The sequence below is a fragment of the Rhamphochromis sp. 'chilingali' genome (assembly GCF_963969265.1).
Source record: "Rhamphochromis sp. 'chilingali' genome assembly, chromosome: 2".
In the NCBI taxonomy this organism is placed as follows: domain Eukaryota; kingdom Metazoa; phylum Chordata; class Actinopteri; order Cichliformes; family Cichlidae; genus Rhamphochromis; species Rhamphochromis sp. 'chilingali'.
Window position 1 is genome coordinate 62097277 of NC_137930.1, and position 16184 is coordinate 62113460.

General features: G+C 40.8%; 1 protein-coding gene across 1 annotated transcript in view; it reads left to right on the top strand.

The window, feature by feature from the left end:
* Positions 1-794: 794 nt before the first annotated feature.
* itpr2 (inositol 1,4,5-trisphosphate receptor, type 2) overlaps positions 795-16184 on the top strand; it is a 61994-nt gene continuing 46604 nt past the window's right edge. The window contains exons 1-14 of the mRNA XM_080874091.1: positions 795-1178; positions 5997-6067; positions 6300-6418; positions 7387-7473; positions 8531-8689; positions 9452-9550; positions 9693-9776; positions 9937-10083; positions 10903-10998; positions 11278-11331; positions 14291-14442; positions 15528-15627; positions 15707-15867; positions 15959-16100. Of these exons, the coding sequence (XP_080730217.1) occupies positions 1087-1178; positions 5997-6067; positions 6300-6418; positions 7387-7473; positions 8531-8689; positions 9452-9550; positions 9693-9776; positions 9937-10083; positions 10903-10998; positions 11278-11331; positions 14291-14442; positions 15528-15627; positions 15707-15867; positions 15959-16100 (1563 nt within the window). The 5' untranslated portion in view covers positions 795-1086. The remainder of the gene's footprint in view (positions 1179-5996; positions 6068-6299; positions 6419-7386; positions 7474-8530; positions 8690-9451; positions 9551-9692; positions 9777-9936; positions 10084-10902; positions 10999-11277; positions 11332-14290; positions 14443-15527; positions 15628-15706; positions 15868-15958; positions 16101-16184) is intronic.

Here is a 16184-nt window from a genome sequence, read left to right on the forward strand (position 1 = left end):
ATTTTTTTTACCATCTGTCACTCTGGATGGTTTTTCTGCTGACTGATACCAGTGTAGCTCGATAGAAAAAAAATAGCTCACAGTAGCATTTTTTGGAGTAGCTGGGTCGTAATTTCTACTCCCCCACTCGTTTTATAAATGCAGTTTTTGCTGCTTTTAGTTGTTTTTTTTGTGTTATTACCATCACCAAAAGTTATACGTAACCACAATTTTGTTGTACATGTACAATGACAATAAAGGACATTGTCGTTTGGCTTTTATAAGCTCATTTGAAAAAAAAAAATGTGTAAAAACAAGAAGCTGCTGAAGATGCGAGTCTTTATGAGTGAAGGAGCAGATACTTCAACACAAATGAGTCAAACTGTGAAGTTTTGTGAAATCACACAAAAATTGTATAGGTTACAAAAGAGTGCAGTACCATGTTTGTCCATTACAGTGCTGAGCAGTCAGAAGTTTGCACTGTGTTGAGACCAATATGAATATTTACACGGAAATGAATAGTTTTGATCAAGATAACAGAGATGACGGGTAGATCCGACAGTCTGCTAGTTTGTGATTTATAATGTGGGATCTTTGTCCAGCTGCACAAACATACTCATGGCTTGTGCCCAGTTTATAATTTTAATATATTTGAATTACTTTCCCCCGTGTCTGCTATGATACATGTTTACAGGTGTCTTTCCGCACACTTATGCAAGTGCATTTCCTTGTAAAACGCCATTTAATGACTTGTGTTTTCAGTGCGCCTGCTCTGAGCAAAAACCAAAAAACTTGTCATTGAACGGAATTTGCTCACAGCCGTGACAGCGGCAGTCTCCTCCCCCCGAAGAGTGGATGTGAAGACTGCGGGTCTCTCTGACATACAGGAAGAAGTTGATTAAGTGCAAAAACACAGCGCTTTTCTCAAACTCGCCTGCTTGTTTTTCCTCTTGCGCTTTCACCTTACTCGATCGACTTTGCCGAGCGGCAGATCTGGAAGAATGACGGCGAATCTGATGGCTGATGCCAAACTGGAGGCGCTGTAACGTGTGGATTTGTTCATAAATGGAAAAGCAAGAACGAGTGTGAAACATATCTTCGGTGAAAATGCCAGAGCACAGATCCAGTTTTCTTCACATTGGAGACATTGTGTCTCTGTACGCGGAAGGCTCGGTGAATGGCTTCATCAGTACTTTGGGGTACGTTCCTCCTTTCTATCTCAATTTCTAATCACTCAAGAGTCCATGGCTTAACCCTCCCGTATGCACGCTTAAAAACTGCTTTCACTTTACATCAGGCATGAACTTCTTCAAATGTATGTTTTATGCAAATCCAACAAGTGAAAACCTAAAGTGCGACCTGCGGTCAAGGCCCATCGGCGCGTAAACTGCTCCTTCTCAGGAAATTCTTCACGTTTACGCAAATCTAACAGGAATGCAAACCAGCGTGTTGCCCAGGTACGCTTCGCGAGAGGCTGCGAGCGGATTCTTGTTACTGTGGTCACCAACATATGGTTCAGGGGCCCAGAGAGAGGCACGAGGAGGTGTCAGGGTGACCAGATTGAGGGAAGAGTAGTTGTTCATTCATTTGACGTTAAGATAAGAAATGTCCAATGACCCTGAATGCCACTCCTCCTGTTAAATAGACCACGTCTAACAAAATAAATTGACACCGAGTGAAGCTCTAGGCTACCTCTTATTTGGATGATGTTCAAATATTTATAGTGTTCACTTAAATAAAGGACTAGACTCTTCCTGTTTAGGTGAAGGAATGAGTGTGCTCTATATGTTGCACATGCTTTGAAGTCATCTCTTTGCAGTCCATGTACAGATTGAAAACGAATCTGGTGGATTGCAAGATAAACATGAGAGGGTGCAAGGTGAATGTGGGGGCTAAAAAGAAGAAAAACGTTCTAAAGTCATATTAGATATTTAAAACCTTTTCACTGATTCCCGTTTGCTCTTGTCATTTATTGTTAATTTATTGGTGTTTATTGTGTCATTATAATGATATTCAGGATAATTTTTTTTAAATGAGGAAACCATTGGTTTTGACTCCTTCCTATGTTGTAGCACTTGCACTCAGTAGATTACTTATCAGTTTTACTTGGTGAAAATAAAACAGCTTTTCTTTGGAAAGCAGTGCAGAAAAAGAAGAAGCTGCACACACAGTTTGTTTGGTTGTCGCCCCTCATGAGCTGAGAGCTTCAGTGCAAGGTGAAATGCCTCGGTGGTTCCGGGTTACACTCTGGCCTCTGAGCCTGCTGAACGAGTGTGGAAACACTGATTGGCCCTGAGGAATGGCTCTGCCCCACCCATGTTCTCTCCTTTTCCCCAACTCTTGTTCTCTCTCCTTTGTCCTGCTTTAAGTCATTCCTGCCAACAGGTACCTCACATCAGATGCTCAAATAATCTGTAGAGTTTTGGAGCAAATAGAAGCCGAACTGTGTGTAACCCTTGAATGCAATGCTGTTTCCTGACTTATCTGCTGGTGTGAACTAAGCTGCGATATTTTACTTTTAAATGAAAAGCTCCCATAACTGTTAAGGCGTGTGGTAATGCAAATCGAAGTGACGGCACCCTACATGGTACACAGAGGCTGTAAGTTTCAAAAAAGCAAAAGTGCACAGCAACGATTGTTCACGCCTGCTATTGTTGCAAAGGGAAAATAATTAAATTCTTATCAGCCTTTCTTAGAGACTTAGAGACTTAGAGCTTTATATTGTCATTGTGCAGTTTCTTGCACAGCGAAATTGGGTAGCTGAACCACCAAGGTGCTTTCAATAGCTCACGTAGTTTGACTGGTGCCCTGAGAATTTTATCAAGGACGCTGCTGTGCCAGAGCTCACTCAGGCCCAAAGAGAAGCAGCAAGTAAAGCAAAGAGCCTTCAAGATCCTCCCAGAGCTGCAACCCCTGTCAATGCAATTAAACCTGATCTACCCAACCGTGTCCATGTTTGCATAAAATAACATCAAATCTGTTAGTTCCACACCTGTCATTGCAAATTCTCAAAAGCTGGCTAACCTCCAAGTGACATCACCAACCTGACCTTTTAAGTCTTGCAGTTTAACTGGCAGATTTCCCATATTTTAATGTGTCGTAACAATCAGTCCAGTTTGTTGCAACTAACAGTAGAAACTGATGCATAGATGCAACACCAAAAAACCCAAACATTTTCACATTCATACCTTTTTACCAAAAGTGAATTCATTGGAAGAGTCTGTTTAATCAGTATGTGTGTGACTCATTTAGAGTACCGTGGTATCAGCAAGTTGAAACATGCATTCGTGTTGAAATTGTTCACATGCATCCACTTTTCTTGCAGATGAGTCATTGTTCTGTTGCCCGTCGCTGTTCTTTAAAACATTTAACAGCAGTTACATAGACTTGCTGCTTTGCATTACATGCTCTCTATTTCATTTTTTTGTCTGTGTTATTTTCTCAGTCGACTAAACACAGGCAATAGCTATAATTAGCTCCCCTGTGTCCAGCCTGCTAGATTTATCTTTGGTTCATGTTTAACTTGGTTACAGAGTGTCAGGCACTGTCAGAGTCTTTCTGTTTGTACTAACGCCCAGCTCTCTGCGGCCCTCCTTATTTATGAGCTTTCCCAGAGAGCCCTTCTCTTTAGCCAGTTAGCCTTGTGATAATTCTTCCTGTTGGGCTCTATTGTTTCTCATTTAGATGTAACTTTGATACAGTGTTGAAGGAAGCAATACACAGCCTGTAGATTGACTGGTTGACTGCCGTGACTTAAAAAGGGAAATGGCTCAGCTCTCTTTAGCAAAGCTGCCAGCTTTGTATGAATTGGAGGAATTGTGCATTGCATTATGTTTCTCCCCACCGGACGGAATGAATGGATGCACTTGTGCAACTCAAAATGTGGTGCAGAGGAGATAAATGGAATGGGATGATTATGGAGTCTTTAGAAATTCATTAGCTGGTGTCATTGCCTGCAGAAAAAATGCTAGCATTTCTCTTCGGGGAAAGTGAAAGCTGTATGCATGCTACAAATACTGCAAAAAAAACCATCTTTGGTAGTGTGATAATTTCCCTTACAGGCTTACTTTACATGAATTCTTCTTGCCTCAAAAGGGCCTTTTTCTCCACATGTCTCAGTTTTGCTTCTGCAGAATGTTCTGGTGCCTTTGCCCAGCAAGAAATGGAATTTCACTTTATAGTTTTAAGGCACTATATATAAAAACAAACAATGGGCAGGATACGGATTTAGATAAAGTAACTAGTTCAGTAGTTTGGTAAGATCAAATATCAGAGTCTTCTTCCTTATGTACACAACAAGAGGCAAAGAAATTCACAGCTGGAACTTAAAGTTGCATTTTAGTCATAAAAGAAAAACCTGTAACTCCACAATCACTGAAATGTTATAAGCCTTCATTATTTAATGATGCTCTTTTTCTGTCGCTGCTTGCTTTTTTCCCACCGATTCAATAATGGGCTCTTAGCCATTAAGGTTTTTACAAGCACCTTCAGCCTCAGCTCTCTCTGTGCTGGCTGCTAACAAAGGTTGCCCAAATTTTGCAGTTTAAAGACGATGTGTGCAGAAGGACACTTTTAATAAAAGGGATCACTGCTTTTGCCTGCCAAAGATCTGCTTCTGGACCAATTTAAACCAGTTTAGGACACCATAGTACATAATGAATACACTTCATGGCATCAGATAACTTTAAATGGCTGTTGATGAATGTGCATTCTTATAATTGTTCTTTCCTTAATACTTTTTTTCCAATCTGAACTGGGTTCTGTTTCCTTAGTTATCAGCCATCATCAACTTCATAGCTTTAACTCTGTGCTCGTCAGATGTGTCAGAAAGGCGAGTTTTGCTGACCTGCTGTGTCCCTTAACCCTTTCAGTGAAACGTGTCTAGTGTGTGGCAAATAAAAGGCGAGGATATGGGGGAACAAGACAGTTAACTGGATGACACCTATTGAAAGCCCCCTCATCACCCATGCAGCAGACTGTGACAGCACTGAGCAGCTCCTTCAGTGGGAGACTGCGGCACCCACGGTGTGGGACGGAGAGATTTCGCAGGTCTTTCCTCCCCACTGCTATCAGACTCCATAATAAAGACTTTAACTGATCAAGCACACACATCCATACATATGCAATAATACTAAGTGCAATAATCCTTTCTGTCATCGTTGTATTTTTACTCAGTTGTATATAGTATTTGTATTTGTATTCTATTTTTATCTTATTGTATATTTATTTTATTTTATTCTACTGTATATAGTATTTTATTTTATTCTATTCTGTACAGTTGTGTACTGTATTTATTCTTATTGTATTCTAATTTTTGCCTCATAACTTTTGCACTGTCCACTTCCTGCTGTGACAAAACAAATTTCCCACGTGTGGGACTAATAAAGGTTATCTTATCTTATCTTATCTTATCCACTCTGAACAGAAACCACATGGTTTCCCCAGGTGGAGGTGGCTCAGTGTGCACTTTATGAGCTACAAAAGACTTCACAGAGAGGCCTGATCTTCCGTGACCAATTCAATGTGCAGTCTCACAGCTTTATTTTAAATTATCCTGACACTATTTATTTTACAGTTTTAATCGGACCCATGTAAAAGTCATAGAAACTTTGACGTCAGTTTATTCTAGTTCTTTTATCTCAGCACAACACCACATTACCTATGTTGGTCAGGAAAGCAGAGATCAAAGCACTGCCAACGTGGATGAACCCCACCCAGAAACACATCCAGATACTGGGACTGCCTTGGATTAAATGGATGTGATGGAGAAGAGAGACAGTAAAGCTTTTCTTCCCATGGAGTGCTATAAACTGTCTATTCGAATCATGGTATTATTTGTAGTTTGAGATTCTGCCTTATGTATTTGCATGTGAGTGTGATATACCTTATAGTATATCACACTCACAATAATAGAGTGGTTTACTGCTTATTAAAATGCTCTCAAAGGAGTTTAAGTCCGTAATAACACACCTATAGTAATCATGTTGATGCAATTTCATGTTTGTCCTTCTCTGCAGGCTTGTCGATGATAGGTGTGTTGTCCAGCCTGAAGCTGGAGACCTGAACAACCCACCCAAAAAGTTCAGAGGTGTGTAGGATTTTACTGGTCACACTGGTTTCTGGTCATACACACACACATGGGCGGGCACACACGTGAACTTGGACTTTTCTGAGACTGCATTATGGGTTACAAATAAGCTTTGATGTGTTGAAATGACTTCAAGGCTTCAAGCTCTACATGTAGACGCTAGAGTGTCATTTTATCTGGCTCAGGTGAGTCCTGTGAGCCTCACTGCTTTTTCTTTTTTTCTCTTCTGCAGATTGCCTCTTCAAGGTATGTCCCATGAACAGATACTCGGCCCAGAAACAGTTCTGGAAGGCAAAACAAGGGAAACAAGGAAACAACAACACACAAGGAGAACTCTTTAAAAAGTTACAGGTATGAGGATTTTTAATTTTATGAGCATTTCAAAGCCTTAAAAGTTCTACAGAACTTTTTAACTTGTATGCAGTTGTTTTCTTTCTGCTTGTAATGGGGCTATTAGCAGAGAACAGACAGAAGAAACATGGCCACAGATGTAATGATATGATTACAAAACCTGACCAGAGTGTGACCTAGGATGTCCTTGTACCAAGTGCGCTTATAAACCCTGTTGTTCTTGAACATGGAGTTTGCTGTGGACAGACTGTTTGTAGCAGAAAACACTAATTGGGTTTATAGTGGACAGGCCGCCCCTCCCAGTCACAGCCCTCTAGGTCACACTGTTGTTGCCCATGTAAGCAATGAAGTCCCTCAGCAGGGGTACTTTCAAGAACTCAAACCAGGGACGCCGAGAAGACCGGGTACTCTGAACCGCCGTTGGGCACATGAGCTCAAATGACAATCGGGAAGCAATTATGCATGAATTTATGCCTAATTACAGTTTAAATCAGGGATGCACCAATCCAGTTTTTCCATCTAGTACAGATATCTGGACTCCGAGTGTTAAATTATTAAGCTTTATTTGTCAACGTGAGGATAAGACGCAATGTGTTATGAGTAAGCCAACATCATTATTGAGTTTAACATCACTTTGCTAATTTAACTGTAAAATACAATTTTTCTTTAGACCTCAGCGTAAGAGCCTCTACTGTGTTTTGCTGTCAGTTGAACTATTTTCTTTCCGTTGCTCTCTGATTCACCGCGGGGGTCTCCTCTGCTTGACCAGTGACACACGAAGCAGAGCAGAGAGGTTAAGAGAGCATACTTCAGTTTATTATGACCATCCAGCATATTTTTAAAAAAATGGTAGCGTAGGGTTGGTCGTTGATCTTGTGTGGACAACCTTTCCGTTTGTAAACAAAATGTGGAATGAGGAAGGATGTGTATGTAATACCTTTTTAACAATCGTCTGCTTCGTTACGCAGCATGCAGCAGAACTGGAGCAGAAGCAGAACGATTCAGAGAACAAGAAACTTCTTGGAGAAGTTGTCAAGTACAGCAGTGTTATCCAGGTAGAGATAATCTCTTAAACTATGGTGTTACACTCTGTTGTGTGCTGAGCCTACCGTTTGTTTTATTGTTTACCCAGCTTCTGTTACTGTCATCTAACCCCTGACACCTCAGGCAGGTTTCTAAAAAACAATGCTGGTATTTGATTTCACTCATTGCTGAACTCTTGCCTGCATGGTTGGATTGGGAAACCACACATTTAACTGCTGTTGTGAAAGGTACCGGCCATTGTTCCCTTACCTTAGTTAACTCGCCTTATGGATAAGCAATTTGTCTGTATTGACTCAAAGCACGGGCTAATTTAGAACCTCGTTTGTTCAGTGAATTCAGGAAATGTCTCCAAATGAAGTCAAATTAAATAACATAGTGGAGTAGCTCGTGTATCCTACAAATGAGCGGATGGCTCATTCAGTCCAGTCCTTGTACCTGAGCATTTTCAGAGGAATGTTTTTGCTTATTGTTAACACACACAGACCTATGAAGGCACCTTGTTACTTGCAGGCTCTCAAAAACACATCATTTGTCCACTTTTCTTTAGTTGAATCTAATATCAGCGTGGTGTGCAGGGTGGAGGACAAAAAGACGAGATGGCAGACCTAAAGCAGCACTGTTCTCTGAAGCATCATCAGAAATTGCACCTGCAGTATACACATTTTGCCAGATGATTATTCAGATTATAACTTAGATTTGTTGAGCAAAAATGTTAAATATTTCATGGTTTTAGCATTTTCTGGGTTTTTCTTTCTTCTGAATCATATGAATAATTTTTACATACATTTTTTATGTTGTGTTTATGTTGTTTTAGTCACCTGCTGGTTGAACATAAGAAGCATTTTCTCTGTGTAACTATGATGCAAACCTTGAGACCATTTCACTGCATATCCCTGCCTACGTTTACTTGGGAACATTTTCAAAGCAGGACTTTTTTCTTCACACTCATTCCCCCCCCCCCCCCCCCCCCCCCCCCCCCCCCCCCCTAACAATGATAGATAAATGGTCTGAATACATCCTCCTCCACTGCTCTCCCAGTGTCTAAACTGCCTAATTTTTCTGTCTCAGCTCCTGCACATAAAGAGTAATAAGTACCTGACGGTGAATAAGCGACTCCCTGCTTTGCTTGAGAAGAATGCCATGCGGGTTTCTTTGGACCCGGCTGGAAATGAGGGCTCCTGGTTCTATATTCAGCCCTTCTGGAAGCTCCGCAGCGAAGGAGACAATGTAGGTTTCTGTCTCCTTGGCATCAGCTCTTTGTAGACATGAAGTACTGTACAAAAACTTGACATTCCCTCTGTCTAGACTGTCAGTTCATTGTTTGTCCTGTTCAAGTAACATTTCTGATTTTGTCCTTCTCCTTTGGCTTTAGCATCCTATGGTTAAAGGTATTGCTTCTGATTGTGCATGATGTGTGTACATGTGTTAGGTCTGACACAAAATACTGTGGAAAAGCATGGATGCAACACCATTTCGAATGCACGTAGACTGTCAGGTTGAGGTTAAAAATCTAGTCAGCTGGTTTGCTTTTTATCTGCTGTTTGCCACTGCTGAAATATTGTCAAATACTCCAGAACAGCACAGGCCACCTGTTCCTGATACCACAGCGTGCTTGTGTGTGGATGCTTAAGAGGAGAAACAGTTGACCGTGTAGAGTCTGTTACAGCTTTCTATTTTATGGACTAGAAAGCATGTGTTAAGTAAGCAAAGGGAAGTGCACTTTTAAGTCCTCGTGTCTTTTGAATGCTGCATTCACATCCTCTGGCCATGGTATGAATAAATCTGTTTGCTGTGAACGGCTCGACCACTCTCTCAAGTGAAGCCCAGCCTGTTTTGCTGCTGCACCCTTGACCAGAAAAAAAAATGGGGATGTTTGAAAAACCCTTTGCATGGATGCATTCTTACTTTCCTGTTAAGCTATTGGAAAACTGCAAGAAATTGACAAAACAGGGTCTCTTTTTGTAATTTGACTGTTCTATTGGTTTCAAGGTGGTGGTTGGAGACAAAGTGGTGCTGATGCCAGTGAACGCCGGACAGCCGCTTCACGCCAGTAACATTGAGCTTTTGGATAACCTTGGCTGCAAAGAGGTGAGACTAGTGCACTTGGATTGTTTTTCATCAGCACCGGGGTATTAAAAGGAGGATGTCACATTATTACTATATCATCATAGTGATTTCGGCAGATGACTCTTATTTATCCGATTGTCTTCTACTTGTGTGCATGCCCTAGGTCAATGCTGTTAACTGCAACACCAGCTGGAAAGTCACCTTGTTCATGAAGTTTAGTGACTACAGGGACGATGTCCTAAAAGGAGTATGCTTTTTTTTTCTCCCCCGTCTCCTCCCCTCTTTCTTTATATTCTTGTTAGCCATTATTTTTAATGGAACCACATTCATTATATGCGTCTTAAAATGTGTAACATGCAGTTTTCTGCTATGTAGCACTCATGTTTTTGTTTGCTGTCCTCTGTCAGGGAGACGTTGTGAGGTTGTTTCATGCTGAGCAGGAGAAGTTTCTAACCTGTGACGAGTACAAGGATCATCAGTACGTTTTTCTCAGGACCACACTGCGGCAGTCTGCCACCTCTGCTACCAGCTCCAAGGCTCTGTGGGAGATTGAGGTAAAGCATAGAACAGACTGAAGATGTGACCATAGTATGTTTGGTGAATTCAGCCCCGGGGTAACTTGGCGTTCAGGGGGCAGTTTCTCCTTCTAAGTAACTGCCAGGCACGGCTTTAACAGAGTAAAATCCTGACTTGTAAACTGTGCTCAGCACAATTTGGATAAGCAGATATTAAAATTGCCATGAAAAAAGATCATTCAATCATGACTTTATGACATTATTTCCCCTTTATGTAAGACATGTGCTCGTCTTTAGTTCTGTATAAACCCGTCTGTTGTGCTGCATGTTCCTCTTTATCAGCTTGCAGTTAGTTGAAGTTCCTGTTGTCCCTCTGTTTGTGCCAGGATATACTTCTCTTACTGTATCAGTGTCTGACATGTTGTTGCAACAGTCTGCGGAAAACAAAATATTCTTGTGTTCTTGCCAGTGTGTAAGAGATGACGCTGACTCATTCTGATACTGCGGTGCAAAATGATGTTGGCGTACCAAAAGCTTTAAAATCAAGGCATTTATGCCAGTGTGACTTTTAGTTCATAATCTTCCAGGTCATGTAACCGCACGGTGTTACATTCAGCGAATTAATCTCAATGCTTTTACACCAGCTGTCTTTTTTTTTTTTTTTTTTTAAATGTGCAGATATATGTCTAAATATATGTGCAGTACTCTAATTCACATACAAGCTGTGAGCAAGATAATTAAAGCTCCTCTCAACTGCTGGACACTGAAATACATTCTTTGGAGTGATACTGTTGAAAACATGCTAATCTCTGATAAAAAACAACAACTAAAGCTTCTTATTTTGTGTCCTTATGTCAGGTTGTGCACTATGACCCCTGTCGGAGCGGAGCTGGACAGTGGAACAGTCTCTTCCGCTTCAAACACCTGGCGACTGGAAATTACCTGGCAGCTGAGGTTTTTTTTTATGTTACCTGCTTTTAAAAATCAGCTGACATTAATAATCATATGGTGTTTATTGTTCAAGCTGAGTGCACCTGCTTTTCAGTTTTGAGTGAGCACAGCTGAAGAGGATTTTAGATGATGTGCTGTAGGTGGCAGTGTTCCCATTGTTATGCCCACTATCACCCCTGCGTTGCTGTTGAATAGATTGTTTTAGGTGTTGATGAGGATAATGACTCTGTCATCAGAGCTTTCTAGATCTGAGGCCACTGACGGGTCATCGTCTCTCTGCAGGTAAACCCTGAATTCATACCCAAAACTGTGGAGACCAAAGGAGATGTGAATCAGGTAAACAAGCTGATTTACATGTATTATCACACCCCCTTGACATCAGACTGTGGCTTACTTTAATTTTGCTTATATATTCTTAATACTAAGGCACTGTCAGTATTAATGAATTTTAGAGCACGTTTAATTCTTGTTCTTTTTTCTAAATTCAACTGAAATAAGACGAGTTAATTAACACGAGAGAAACTTCAAACTGTGTTTTTAAGGTAAATGCGTTGCAACTTCAAACTTCTCTGTCTCCCCATTATTTGGTTATGCAATACCACCAGCTCCTTTCTCTCTTTCTCTCTCGCACACACACAAACTCTGCCAAACTCCAAATCTATATCTAGACATTTCTTTCAGCTCTTAGCGAGCTTGCACATTTGTATTCTGGCAATGCAAGGAGCATGCACACCAACTCTCTCAGTCTCGCACACTTTCTCATGCACATGCTGAATTTCAGACACAGGGGGGGCTCCTTACATAACGTCTGGGTGTGTGGGGGTGCCCTGCGAGAGGGGATGGAGGGGAGGCAGACGTGCTGTCTGCTCTGCTCCACTCGGCTGTGCTAAGCTGGTGGGGTGAGTCACTAGCAGAGCGGAGGGGGAGGTGGAGGAGGGGAGGAGGAGAGTGGGAGGATGGAGAAGCTGAGGCATGGAGGCAGCTCCGGGGAGCTTCCCATTGACATGCAGAGAACAGTGGGAGAAATTAACCCTCACCATTATCTGCAGTATCTGCGCTCTTTAGGAGCCTAAGTACTGCAGTGTCTGACACAACACACGGAGAAGTCCCGGCTCTTTGTGTTTTCGGTGTAATTTGTACTCAATTAATCAACATTAGGTCTTATTTAGGTGTATGCATGGAAAAACACAACAACTTGACACTAGGTATGTCAGTGCAGAGCCAATACTTACAATTTTATTTCAGCGTGGCTGAATATTTACTGTGCAGCCGGATGTACTGGATCTTTTTTCCATTGGGTATGCGAGTACAATTTGAATTATTGCCTTGGGATGTTGGTAGATTTGCTAGATTGCACATGAGGAGAACAACAAAAAGTTTTTTACTGCCTTCAGTGCTAAACTGTTTATCAGATCAATCAAAAGTTTTTACATGGGTGGAAAAATTGTAGAGTCAACGAAACGCTTGAATCAAACTTTCTGTTTAATCTTGTAATCCGAAGTTTTTTTGAGTGCAGCTACAGAAAAGAAGATTTTTTTTATTGAAATAATCTGAATTACTGTCATTGATTTGTTTTTTCTCATCGCTATTTTCACAAAACCAGACTACCTTTTTTGCACTCGCACTTTAGGTTTTCGTTTAATTTAGGTTCCCAGTGAACTATGTTTGCAGAGGACGTGAGCTGCAGTTGGAGTATGTAGCAGGTGGAGGAATGCACTGGCGAGAAGAGGAATGAAACACATGGGTGTGAATGAGATGGGGGGAGATAAGGGAATGATAAAGATTTGAGGAGTGGAAGTAGTGAAGGTGGATTAGTTTAAATTCCTGAAATTACAGCGAACAAGAGAGGTGAAGAAGAGGGTGCGGAGGAGGGTGAAAAGGTGGAAATAAGTGTACAGGGAGATTTGTGACAGAAGGATAGTGAAAGGGAAGGTTTTCAACATATAGTGAGACCTGCTATGATGTATGACTTAGAGATGTGACACTAACAAAAAAACAGGAGGCTGAGCATGAGGTAGTAGACTTAAAAATGCTAAGATTTTTTCCTCTGGTGATGAACGGGAGTAAGAGGATTAGAAATTAGTATTTTGGAGGGGCGGGTCTGGTTACAGAGGTGACGCTGAGATGAATATGGAGCTGCCAGGCAAGAGGAAAAGAGGAGGTTCATGGATGTAGTGAAGCAAGACATGCAAAGGGTTGGTGTAACAGGAGGATGCTAGAGATGTTGTGATATGGAGGCAAATGATCCACTGTGGCGACCCCTAAAAAAGGAGCAACTGAAAGAAGTAGTAGTTAAAGATAATGACTTTGAATGGTAGTGAAGTGTAGAAAAAATAGGAAAGTGCAGGAAAGCAGGATAAAAATAACATTGTGATTTGATGCATGCTCAATCATCCAGGTAGGTAAATCTCCAAAAGTTGATTCAGTTCATCCGGACGTAGCGTTTTGTGGGAGAAACGTTTCGTCACTCATCCAAGTGACTTCTTCAGATTAAGGAACTGACCTCCCAGCCCATTGTTCCTTCAGTGGGCTGGTTTCAGTCATTGTGCAAATGTACTGTTTATAAGATTTGGGGAAACCTGCAGTCAGCTGAGACTGAAGAAGTCACTTGGATGAGTGACGAAACGTTTCTCCCACAAAACGCTACGTCCAGATGAACAAAATCAACTTTTGGAGAACATCGTGATTTACATACATGAAGTCACTCAATACACTTGAGAGTTACCAGTCCGATCCAGAGCCTGTTAGCCTGTTAATTACTTTGTGTATAATGTCATAAAAAAACAGTTTTTCTTTCCTGTGCAACTCCACTGTATGTATGCAATATTACATGCTGTATTTAAAAGCAATCATGAGTAGCTGGAACTAGCATTAACCCAAAAAACAAGCAAACCAAAAAAACTTGAACAATTTGAGTCACTAAAAGTTTAAAACTTTTCAGTCAATTTTCTTTTGACTTTTAGACGTTTGAGCAACAAAAATAAGCATGTGGATGCAATGGTTCAGGAGGATAATTTGCACAATAACCCCGTTAACCTGTGTATTAATGAGTTGCACTCTGTACGACTTTCTTCAATTGACCCATTTGCGTAGCCGAGCTCTGCAGAGAGATTCTTTTTTTTCTCAAGTTAAACCAGCATCGACTCTGCGCTTGCTGTGCTGTGTTGAGTCTGATAGTTGAAACAGACTCTGACTGACGAGTAACTTGCCTGTGCCATATAAGCTTTTAAACTGCACACACAAATGTTTACTTCCTTTGTTTTTGTGGGTGTGTATGTGCGTGTGTACGCTTCAGAATGAGACCGATATTGTGTACTCGAAGAAGAAGAATCAAGCAGCAGAAAGGATTGCTTTCACCTTGGTTTCTGTTCCTCATGGGAATGACATTTCATCTCTGTTTGAGCTGGATGCCACCACTCTGCAGCGTGCCGACTGTCTCGTGCCCAGGTCAGTTATTCCCACGCGAGGCAACGCTAAAGAAAATAGGTCACAGCTTTAACTTCCACAGGAGGCTCACAGTAGCTCATGTCAGAAAATCTTCCATTTCTAATTCTAACTTCTGACCCTTTTTCTTGAGATTACTTAAATTTTGTTGTTAGTAATAATTATAGTGACTCATGGGGGATGGAGTAAAACAGCGTTATTAAAGGTTATTCCAGTTCACAATAAGTGGAACACATTCTAGGTTAATGTCTGTAAATTGTCTGTAATGTCTGTAAAGACCAACACAGAGAGACTGAGGAGGAGCTTCTTCCCGCAGGCGATACGGTCTCTCAATCACACCACCACACAGTACTGACCCACACATATGGTTCTTACACACACACTGGACTTTCTGGACATTGTTTTTGCACAACACTGGTCACTATATTCTTCATTTCCAGTTAATACTTGTACAGCTGCTGTTATTGTGTATATATTTATTTATATTTAGATTTCTTCATACATTCTTATATAGTTCTATATTGTGTATTGTGTATTTTGTTGTACAGTTATTTTATTTTCAACTTTAATTTATATATTTTATCTTATTCTTCCCAGTTAAATTTACCCTTCATTCTAATTTGTGTTGTACAGTTATTTCATTTTTAACCTTAATTTATATTTTATTCCTTCCTAGTTAAATTTACCCTTTTTAATTTTGCATATTTATTTCCTATCTTATTCATAGCCTTTCCTTTTTTTGTTTTCTTTAGGTCACGAGTAGTTGTCCAAGCATTTCACTACATATCGTACTGTGTATGACTGTGTACGTGACAAATAAAATTTGAATTTGAATTTGAAATTGTAAAAAAAAAATCAATCACAAACCATTGGAGTAAAAGTTGGAATAGCTGTTAAAAAACAGAAATTTTAGCTTTGTAATGGGAATTTGTGACTTTCAGTATCCCAAAGTCTTGCTGCTGCTAAAAATAACAATTTAAGAATGGATGTAGGTTAATTGACTTTACTGGATGGATCACTTTTAATTATTTTACCGCAGATAAATAATTAACTGACATTCATGCTGTGAATAAATTGTCCTTCCTCAGAAACTCCTATGTAAGACTTAGACACCTGTGCACCAACACCTGGGTGACCAGCACCAACGTCCCCATTGATGCAGATGAGGAGCGTCCAGTTATGCTCAAGGTCTGAATATGGCCACACTCACACACTCGCACTAACCCTGGATAGATTACTTAACATATTTTTTTGGCTGTCACAATAGATTGGCACCTGTTCTACTAAAGAGGACAAAGAAGCGTTCGCCATTGTGTCTGTTCCCCTATCAGAGGTCAGAGACTTGGACTTTGCTAATGATGCAAACAAAGTCTTGGAGTCCACTGTGAAGAAGTGTTTCAACGCCAGTATTACTCAAAATGAGAGGAGGTATAGAAAAGCAAGCACCGCGACACACGTAACACCAGATGATGTGCGTACTTCATGTTCTGATGTAATATTTCATTCGTGCATATTTCAGGTTTGTGACTAAGCTTTTGGAGGACCTGGTTTACTTTGTGTGTGTGGTGCCCAACAACGGAGAGGACGTTCTGTCTGTGGTCACATCCACGCCCAACCGGGAGCGGCAGAAACTCATGCGGGAACAAAACATCCTTGCCCAGGTCAGGAATATGTAAACACAGGTGCTGATTGGTACTAAGTATTAAAAAAGGCCCCGGTGCAAAAGTCTACTGCAACGAATGATA